The sequence below is a fragment of the Empidonax traillii genome, unplaced genomic scaffold (genome assembly GCF_003031625.1).
Source record: "Empidonax traillii isolate 1590-97213 ecotype Southwest subspecies unplaced genomic scaffold, ASM303162v1 scaffold419:size1009643, whole genome shotgun sequence".
In the NCBI taxonomy this organism is placed as follows: Eukaryota; Metazoa; Chordata; class Aves; order Passeriformes; family Tyrannidae; genus Empidonax; species Empidonax traillii.
Genome location: NW_020955612.1, coordinates 351,890 through 362,788, shown reverse-complemented (window position 1 = coordinate 362,788; position 10,899 = coordinate 351,890). Strand labels below are relative to the sequence as shown.

The 10,899-nt window shown below is 47.9% G+C and overlaps 1 protein-coding gene across 2 annotated transcripts in view; it reads right to left on the bottom strand.

The window, feature by feature from the left end:
* Positions 1-7,603, bottom strand: part of SOAT1 (sterol O-acyltransferase 1) — a 27,113-nt gene extending 19,510 nt beyond the window's left edge. Inside the window, exons 1-2 of one of the 2 annotated variants that reach the window (XM_027894165.1) lie at positions 7,558-7,603; positions 4,394-4,527 (exon numbers count right to left, since the gene is read on the bottom strand). In XM_027894165.1, coding sequence (XP_027749966.1) covers positions 4,394-4,517 — 124 coding nt within the window. In that variant the 5' untranslated portion in view covers positions 4,518-4,527; positions 7,558-7,603. Of the gene's footprint in view, positions 1-4,393; positions 4,528-5,370; positions 5,558-7,557 lie in introns of those variants that run through there. The other variant, XM_027894164.1, reaches the window with a different exon arrangement.
* Between the last annotated feature and the right edge of the window lie 3,296 nt (positions 7,604-10,899).

Sequence of the window (10,899 nt, the reverse complement as noted above, 5' to 3'; positions counted from 1 at the left end):
CTTAAGAAAACAGGAAATATGTTTCAAGTGATAAAAATGTTGTCTTTGAAGACTAGGATAGAATCGTGGCCAATTCCACAGGACACTGAAACAGAGTTTGCTTTGGAAGAGCTCTGCTCACAGGGAGAAGCTTTCACAGCAGTTGTGTTGCCTTCCCACCAGCAAGGACATTAACAAGATTATTAGCTGACCACTTGTCTTGGGCTTCTAGAAACCAATCTTGTAGGACTGACCCCTCTGTACGGCCCAAATTTCAAGTAGGTTCAAAAGTCAGAAGAAAAAACAAATGAGCAATGTGAATGTAAACTTTGTTTCCATAGGAAACCAGGCTAATAAAAATCACCTGAAGATTGAGAAAGCTTCTGAATTGTTGAGAAGTTGAGCAACTCAGGTTTCACAAAAGATTGACTAACTACCTTTCCTAAAGGATCTCGCTGTCCCCTTCCCAACCCTCTCTTGCAGGTTACAGATCTAAGTGACTGCTGAGATGACTAGAGCAGCAAACCATTCATATGATCCACTGGTACAGCAGCTTGGGATCCAACAAAAAACCAACTAATTTCTTGATAGGAAACCGACCATTCAAGAGGTTTGAGCAACACAGGCAGAAGGATTTCATTGCTGACACCTGGACTAAAAGGCTCCCTCTCCAAAAACACTCAAGATGTTTTCTGAAGCGAGGCAGAGTTAAAGCCAACCTAGTGCAAGGCTACTGTGAGGAGGGGAGGAGTGCCATATCTGGTACAACACACATTAATAATTTGATGTTAATGAGCCTTATTCTTAATTATGGTAATTTATTTGGCCACTCAGCAGATATAGGCAAGTTTAATATTAGACTCAAATGACCTGTTTAAAGAATGCACAGGCCATAGGACACTGCACTGCAGCTGGATGAGATAATGAGCTTAAAAAGTCGCTTCTGAAGGTACATGGGACACAAATAGCTTCTTCACTAGCAGGAAGAAACACCTGCGTTCTCTACATCATGCTGCCATGCCCACAGGCTCTTCAGAAAAAACTGCTAAACCTTCACCTAATCCACAGGCTCCAAAACACAAGAGAACAAAATTGCCAGAACCCAGTGGGACAAAACAGCTCTGTTTGATCCATCTCAGAAACACATCCAAGACGGTCAATTCAAGCATTAATCCCAAATTCATTAATCTGCAAGAAAAAGCCTGTTCATACACTGAACACTTACTACTGTGAGTCAGACAGCAAAGCCTAAAGCTTTCCAAATTGCTCCCTGAGAGCTCCCTCCTCCTCCTCCTCCATCAGTGGCCACATGCAACTCATGCATCACCATGACCTTTTGCACCGAGAATGATCGACAGTAACCTCTCCACTGGCAGATAACAACCCCTTTCTAAGATCAGCACTACCAAACAGCCTTACTCACACCAAACAGATATGCCACGTTGCTTGTTTGCAGGTCAGCCTCCAGAGACACTTCTAATCCTCTCCTGATTTCTGGGGAAACAAGGACAGACCCCAAACCCACCATTTTACTGTTCTGAATGACTAATCTGAGCCTTTCAGGGAACTCAGATGCACACTTAGGATCCCTGTCCTCTCTAACCTTTTAAGATCTGCCCCTGCAGTTTCTATTCTGCCCCTTCCAGGTGAGTTTTTGTCCAACCAGTACTTTCTGATACCAATATCCCATTAGGCAGAACAGTTCTGTATTTATGTATCTCCAGCTGAAAACATGTAAGACTAATCTCATTAAGGAGATCTGGCTTTTGACAGGGGATTATTGCCACCCAGATCATCTGCTGACTCTATGCCAGGACCAAATTAGTTGTTTAATTACAACACTGGAGCCAATTCAAGGAGAAGTGATATATCAGACTGAAGTTCAGCTACTCTGCTGAAGTGAAATTACAGGCTGACAAATTACAAAATAGAAACAATAGTGCTATAAAATTGGGTGTACCTGAGTGCAAACTCTTCACTCCTGGAAGCCAAGCAAGGAGACAGCCTTCAGAATGATGAGGCAAGAGAAAAAGTAACCTCAGCTATACCAGTGGAAGAGTCAGACCTAATGTAGCTCTAAAGCCAATACATGTATTAAAATTATTCCTCTAAGCAATTTAGTATCAGCCAAAGCATTTGAGTTAATGAAGAAAGGGTTAGAGGTCCAGAAGTTTCTGCAGAAAGTTCACACACTTCTGGAAACCATTCAGTGGGCCCTTGACACATGAACTCTTCAGTGAAAAAGCAGATTGTGCTTGCTATAATCAGAGAGGATCAAGGGTGGGTAATCAGGGCAGTGATTTAGCTTTTCTACAGAAGTAACTGCCACAAAGATACTCCAATATTTACTTGCATATATTCTTGACCTGGCTGGAATCCCTTGACTGCAAGAAACATGCATCTTGTGTAAAAATTCTCCCCAACACCCAGCGTTAAGATGCTACAGCACAAAAAGGCTGTTGCCAGACAAGCAGATCATGAGCAACACGCTGCCTTTGTACACAGCAGCACTAATGCCTTAGAAACAGCCATTCAGACTGAAGAGCCAGGACAAAAGAAGGAGAAAAAACATCTATGGCTGCTTCTTTGGAGAAATTCCTCCCACCTCAGCCGTGCTTTCATAGAAAGGGCCGCTATGAAGAGGCCACAACACCAACACGTGAACACTTCAACTTCCTAAAGCTGCACCGTTTGGGTCACAGAGGTGCTGATTTAACCCCCTGGTACAGAGGAACTCCTCACCAGAGGGATGCATCTTCCTCCCATGCCTCAAGGTAGCAGACTCATGATTCCTACCTCCCTGTGTTGTCCCCATCACCGTGCTGAGCAAAGAGCCTACAGAAACCAGTGACACTTTGTGACACCTCTGCTCAACCGGCAGCAACGTCGGCAGGCAAGATGCACCTGCTCTTAACTAACCAGGATCCCTCCCTGCTGTCCTTCACAGCAGTTCGTACAGGATTAAAAATCCACACTGCACTGCTCCAAACCAACCCAGCAGGCACAGGGACACACAGGAAGGCTCAGTACACTTTCAGTAGATCCACCCCAGGATGTTTACTTGCTCCACACTCACAGCATCTCACCTCCAGTGATGTTTTGCCACATCTCAGAGGTGCTGAAAGGAAAGACCTTTAAAGACAGGCACACCCACCTATTAAGCACTAATTATCACTGCTATATTTATTGCTCATCCAAAACCTCGCAAGAACTCAAATTCATTCATAACAGTTAAGGAGTTACCGTACATAAAAGAGGTTAAAAAGGTACTAGCCTACTCCTAAACCCATCATGACTGTTTTTCAGTAGCCACCAACTCCCTGCAATTTTCCAAGACAGTTCCATTTGACAGACCCAGTTAAAATTACTGTACTACCATCAGCTTAAAATCCCAGTTCCCCAGGCAGTTTGTGGGATGACTGTCTCTCCAATGTATTATTTGCAAAAAGAAACCTAACTTGTCATAAACTTAAACTTGCTCCAACTCCTGTTTCAGCTGAAAGGAGTACTATGAAATAGTGACAATATTCAGAAGCATATCAGTAAGAATTATGTCCTTGAGTCAGTGCCATCAGTGTTTTGGAGCTTATACTCACGTGGCACATTGTGATAAACTACTTTAGCTATTTGCTTAATCTGTGTCCCAAAGAGAAAGGAAACAAGCTGCAGTTTCATTGCTGACCACTGGGCTGGAACGTGGTACAGCATAAACCAGGAATTACAGACAGTCACAGAGTCCACAGGCAAAACCACCCACTGTGCCACACAACTGTCCCTGCAACCCAAGGGACAGGGCATGGCAGCAGTGACCCTTCCACAAAGCCAACGACAAGCCACATAACTTTTAAGGTGACCACAAAACAAATGAATACAAACACAACTGTTTATTGTTCTGTTTTCTGGCAGCCCAGGTTGAGACTGGATAGAAGGGAGCTGTCCTGACACCACCAGAACCCCAGAGGAGCTGAGAATCATTCCATGTGCCATCCTACCCCCACCTGTCTGTCAGGTATGTTGAACGTCATGTTGTTTAATCTTTAAAAGTCTCATACTTAAAGCTTGTAAAGGAAGTGAGATGAAGTCCCAGAAAATACATTTACCAGGATTACTCAAAAGTGCTGCCAAGAGACATTTGCACCACTTACAGCATTAATGCATCCCCTCCTCCTCTGACAATTAATCACGTTTTCAGATCCCTGCAAGCACTGCAGCACAGCTCCCTAGGGAAAGTTCTGCAGGTCAGCACTCCAAACAACCCACACCTGCTGAAGGGGTGCAGCTGCTACACAGGGAGCTCCACCAGAGAGGAGAAAAACAAAATGAAGGAGCAAAGAGGCCAGAGCCATGAGCTAGGAGGGACACCTTAGAGATCACATGCCAGAGGTGCAGCTGGTCCCAAACCAGTGAGTCTCACCATTGCTTGAGTTTTGAAACAGCCTCTCGCTCTCAGGTCTCCTCTGTGTTTCTTCACTCTCAGGGGTCTTGCAGGGTGCAGTGGAGCCAGGCTGGCGTTTCCTCACACAGTCGTCACCTGCCATGGTTACCCAGCTAGGCCAGAAAACGAGAGCAGATAATTAATGACAGAAGAAACTCATTAACTCTTTACATTGCTCAGTAGTAAATTCACATAGCCTTTTGCACACCGAGTTTCTTCCCTCCATTACAAATTCAGAGCACGGATGGAGGAAATTCAGCACGCTCGTGTGAGTCAGTGCCTGTGGATCCCACTTCCCCTGCCTTACTACAAGCAGTAAAGGAACAAAGTAACCAAGCAAGTTCCCCCACAACTACCAAAACGTCTCCCCACAGCTCCCCCTTCTCCCTGCAGACCTTAGAAGTGTTTACAGTAACTTAAGCCTTTGCAAAACTTTTAAAAGACCAAAAAGCAAATCCTTTCTGACTGTCAGCTGGACAGCAGGACTTGCCTTCTGAGAGATCTGGCAGGTTTGCTTTGCCAAATCACCAGCAGTATTTTGCCTGAGCCAAGCACCTTCCTGTGAAGTTTTCAGTTGTTATTGCAAGAGCAGCTTCCTCAGGGGATCCTTGTGCTCTGCTTGGACAGACAACACAAACCACAGGGAAACAGGAAGAGAATCATGTTTGAACTGCACCAGATTGGATGACAAAGGTCGCTGCTGGGGACAGAGCTGCCAGCAGGGAACACCTGAAGCACTGCAAGCAGGATGAAAACAAAATTATCAGTTAACAAGAAGGGCGCAAAGAGATTCTACTTTGGTTACCAAGCAACATCCCAGGACACTCCACATGAAAATTCGGCTCAAGAATCTCTTGGAGATGTAGCTACAACCAGGGAAAACGTTCAGATTTTTTCCCAGAAAACCACACAGGCATGTATGTGACTACATTTCCAAACTCAATGCATTTTTTCACCTTGGCACAAACTCTGCAGCAGATGTGTTTGGCTGCTGGTGAACAGTGTACGTGCACCAGTACAGAGGAGCTGTTACAGGCAGGCAAGGAAAACTCATGCACTTGTGGAAAAATAAATTGTTTCAGCATGGATTTCCTCAGAATACAGAGCATGGCACTTCTGCAAAAGGGAAGTAAGTCTATGATCAGAGGTTTCCAGGACTCAGCTTCCTGTGTTTGCCCCTCTAGTAGAACAGTCTCCTATTCTCCTTGCAGGCCTCACAGCACACAGGGGAGAAACACCACCACCAATCAAAGTCACTAATTCAATCACCATTTCTTGCAGCACTGCCCCTCTCAGCTGTGTCTCAAGAGGTCTCAAGCTGCAGAGCTGGCTCTGCACACCACCTGAGAGCTCACGTTGTCATCATTTACATAATGCAAACAGAGCTTACACGAAGAACAGAAAGAACCAGACAAGAACACGGCAAATCTTCCTACAGTAACTGTGTTCACCAGCCCCAAAAGGCAGCTGGCAGGTCATACCCACTTCCTACCAGCTCTTTACAAGTTACTGCTGCAAACCCCCTGCTTTTAAAAGTGAATCAGTCCCCATCAGGAACACCTGACTCCTCACACTTCCCAGGCTTCCCACAAGGTTCCAAGTACAGACACAGCTGCATCATGTTGGAGCAAAGAATCATTTTGCCCACCTGGGACTTACAACTAGGCAGCTAAACATTCCAATCTGTGTGTTCTTACATGGCAGAGATGCCCAAACCCCTATCAAAGGGTAAGAAAGGATCACTCTGATCACGCAACAGGATCTGCAGAGCAGTGGATGGGCCAATCGAGCTGCCTTCCAAATTCATGCACCAACAAGCTACTCCTTGGGCCACCTGGAGCCTCTCACTGCCTCCTGATCCTTACAGGTGCAGGTTTTCCAGCTCTAACAGGGGACTACAACTTTAATTCTTTTCTCAGCACACTTTCCGTCTTCTTCAAGAGGTGAGGAAGTGCAGGGTGGTTATAGTGTTTCACTGGAAGGTTAACAGAAAGGAGTTAAAAAAATAACAGATTTCAGGATAGGAGAAGGAAAAATCATGTGGGGGGAAGAAAAAAGTTAAGCAACTCGAAGTTATTAATTCAGATAGGCTAAGTGATGACAACAAAGCCTTTTTCACACCAAAACAAGAACTTTGCTAGAGAAAAATCTATGAAAACAGACATTTTCACAGTCTACTTCCCATATGAATGGAGGTGTAACATTATAGTACCTAAGCAACTATCAGCACATCAGATCCTAAAGAGGGCATCAGACCTTTCCTCTAATCTCTGCTAGAACTGAATCATTCGCGACACAATGCCAGGATAACTCCAGATGTTCATCTCCTCAACAAGAGGAAATTGCTCCTCACAATTAGTTAACAGTCACTCCACCCCACTCCGAGCACTTGTAGGACATCCACAACCGCAACTGTAGCTGTAGGTTTCTAGAACCACAAACCCATTAACAGATTTCCCACCAGGAACGCCCTGATTTTACAGGCACGGCTGCGTTACTGTACTCGTAAAGGGCTCTCAAACCTTGGGCTTCTAATTCTTGCCTTTCGAAATACGGTAATTAATTATAAGACGCCTTGGGAGAAAAGCAACACCCTGTGGGAAGTTCATCTTTGCATTTCAAAAGGCTCGGTGAGGAACAGCCAAGAATCACGGAATGGTTTGGGCTGGAAGGGGCCTTAAGGATCACCCAGTTCCAGCGCCCTGCCTCCAACACTGAACACAATAACAACCTTATTCCAAAGACCATTCAGACCCACAAAGTTTTCCTTCGGCCCTTGACCCTGGGGTATAACACTGACTCGCAGATCCTCGGTCTCGGCAGAGCTGCCCGCGGTCCAGGCAGGGACCGGGGCAAAGTTAAGGTCACCCCCAGAGCAAAGTTAAGGTCACCCCCAGCTCGCCAACAAAACACCCGGCAGGAAAAAACCCACCCTAAACCTGCGGATACCGATGGGACCCGCCTGACGCGCTGCCCGGGCTCCGAGCCAGCTCCTGCCCCGCGAACTCCCCGCACACACCCGCCTCCCCCGAGCGCCAGCCCCGCACAGCTCCGGGAGCCGCCGGGGGCGGGCAGGGACGGCGCGGACCCAGCGCCGTTCCCGGTGCCGCTGCCAGGGCTGCCTTCCCCCCGCGGTGCATCACCTCAGGGACGGCGGGGCCGGTGCCTTCCCCTCCTCCGCGTGTTCCGCTCCGCTCTTCCCGGTCCCCTTCCCGGTCCCCTTCCCGCCTCCTCCCGCCGGGAGCTCTTCCCGGTCCCCTTCCCGCCTCCTCCCGCCGGGGCCTCTTCCCGGGGCTTGAACACGTCACGGCGCAGGGGGCGGGGCGAGCGGCGGCACCGCCCATTGGCTGAGGAGGCGGCTTCGCGTGGGAGGGGCGGGGCGGGGGGCGCGGCACGTGAGGCGCACGTGGGGGGAGCGCCCCCCCCCCATTCCCTCAGCCCCCCCCCCCCCATCCCCTCAGGGATCGCCGCCTTCTCCCGGAGATCTGAGGCGGGGGGGGGGGAATAATGCGCCAAGAAATGGGGCGACCCACCCTCAAGGCTGGCAAATGTTCGAAAGGAGGGACAAGAGTCAGAGGGTCCGCAAACGGTCAGAAAGTTTTATTGGTGAATTATACACTTGGCGTGGAAATTGGTCTGTTGGCCCCTGAGCTGCTATGCAAGCACACGGCAGTGGGTTCCGGATAAAGGGTAGGGTGAGAGGTAAGAGAGAGAGGAAGAGATTAATTGAAGAGGAAGGAAAGGGAGGAAGAAGGGAAAGGAAGGAAGGAAAGGGAGGACAGAAGGGAGGAAAGGAAGGAAGGAAAGAAAAAGAGATCACCAGTCCTGGTTCCAGTGACAATCCAGCTGAGGGAATGTCAGTCAGTCCTAGTTCCAGCAAGTCAATCCAGTTGATGGGATGTCAGTCCCAGTTCCAGATGTTGATCTGGCTGTGTCAGTCCAGCCGATGGGACCAACTGGGATGTGGGACAGCTGTGCCCACCCAGCCCAAGCCTGGGCTCAGTCACCCCTACGGGCAGTGTCTGCCCTTGCCCTCAGGCTCCCCTGCTCCCCACACCCTGGCACAAGGAGAATGTATTTCAAGGCCCTGGGAGGACACCTCAGCCAAGGCTGGCGGGGCCCGACTATGTTATCTGTGCTCGTCCTTCAGCGGTAACACAAGGGTTGCTCAACAAGTGCTTCCCTCAGCACCCGGGCTCAAAGGGTCCTCCCCAGGGAGGTTCTTCCAAATGGGAGCCAGGGTAGGTATTTTTACAGGGAAGTAGAAGTGGAGCGTCCCCCAACTTCAACAGCACCCCCAGTCCCCCAAGAAGCGGGAATTTGTGGCAAGGGAGTGCTCCCCCTCACAAGGGTTACCCTGGGGAGTGGGAGCTGCAGCTCGTGCGTTTGGGAGAGCCAAGCAGGGGCCTGGCTGGACAGTTGTCCCTCCAGTCTCAGACGTGCTCTGGAGGGCCAAAAACTGTGTGAAAGGTTGGGGTTTGTCCCTCGCTTTCCCTCTGTCTCCTCAGACAGACACAGGCTCGTGACGGGCAGTGAGTCACAGAACACGTCACCAGCAAACAAACTCTAGTAACCTCCCGGGAGCTGCATTTCACGCTGCAAATGGGAAAGTTTTCCTAAAGACAGGAGAACTAAGGCACTAATCTCCTACTCCAAGTACACATCTCTCCTCCTCCTCATGATTTCAGGGCTGTGCTGTGCACAATTTGTTCCCAGGTGCACCTTGAAAGGTCATCCCAAACGGAGGTACAAAGCTGCAATGGGGTATTAAAACATTTCTGTTGCATTTCATCTTATCAGACCAATTATTATATTGTTTTGACCAACATGCACCCAAGACACTTTTAAATCTGTAACAGCTGGAACTTTCAGAAGTTGTTTTATACCATCTCTTGGGATTCTAAGTAGAGCCACTGAATGAAAAAGTCTGAACCTGATTTAGTTTGCAATGTGTGTTCGCACTATTATCCCATCACCCATCTTTCGTGCTGCTTAATAGGAAAACTTGTAAAAATTAAAAGAACCCTATAATTGCCGAAATGCAAATAGCTTCATGGGTGGCAGCAGCAGGAATGTTCACATAAACCTGTCCCTGTTCTTAAGAAGTCAACTTTAACACAGTGCTGCTTAGAGATACTGTTGGGTCAGGCTGTACGTGACTACTGGTGCCCTTATGACAAAAATGCTGTGCCAGCTATTTACAGTGACGTGGCTTGGGTTCCAGCATCAGCTGGGGAGCAAGTGGGAAAGCAAAAAAAAAAAAAAAACAAACCCAAAACCCCAAATCCCCATGTGCAAAAGTTTCCTGAAGTTCAACAAATTGGTGACGCTGTTTTATCCAGTGAGTACAAGCCTAACTCTGTGTGGCAGGAAAAGGAGAAAGACAAGTGCAGCTACCCTTCAGAGCGGGTTTGCTTTGCTCATTTTGCTGTAAGGAGGCTGTGGAGAGGGGCCACCAGATTTGACCAGCACCTCTTGACCAGGCCAAAGCAGCGCAGGGTGACGGGCACTGAGCTCCCTCCCTGGTCTCTGGGTTTTTCCCTGGCAGAGCTGTTCCACCACCCACCTTCCCTTCTCTTTAGAGGCTGTTTACCTGCAGCTCACTGAGGCTGAAAAGCAAAGTGGCTGCTCTCCTTACCCTCCTTCCCAGTATTTACAGGAGCAACTGCCACCTCTGCTTCCTGCCACTCATGCCCATCATCTGCTGTTGTCTTCCCTGGTCCAAATTGTTGCCCTGTTTCATCAGCTGCATCATTTACCCTGCTTGTCACCAGGGTGCTTGTAATCTTGATTTTCTGGAGTGTTGTACATTAATCCTACGAGTTGTGTTGCTCAACGATTGCCCAACCACAGCTGTTCCTGAGCACTCCTGGCTGAATCACCACGTGGTCGTTCCCATTGTTGACGTGGGAATGTGTGGGAATCTGACACCCCAATTTTTGTCTCAACTTCACTGGGCTTTCAACCTTCCCAGTGCCAGGCAACAATGTGACTTCGGGAGTGCTGCTTTCCCCCCCCTCCTTTCTTTCTTTCCCTCTTTCTTTCTTTGGAAAACGCTCTTTTTCACACAATCTTTGTGTGATTTTTGAGGCTGCCCTGTGCAGGACCAGGAGTTTTCACAATGATCCTCGTGGGTTCCTTCCAACTCAGGCTATTCTATGATTTTATGGTTCTTCATTTCCTTCTCTTTATTTCTCTGCCTGGTCCTGTTCCTTCCAGTCATTTTTGGCACTGATGCAAAATAGATGTGATTAAAGCTGCCTACTTTTAATTCTGTGTAATTCTAATTTATTTTCTATTTTAAAATGTTTGGTGACAGTCACCCCAGGGAGTGAGTAGCTGTGGCTGTTTCTGATGCCCTCATTTACTGACCAAAATTATTAATTCCTTTAAAGCTTCTATCTGGGCTTTAAAGTCAGTCACTCGAGAGCCTCAATGCTTTCCTATATTTCAGCAAATCCTATAATAAGCTGTTTAAAAGTGTG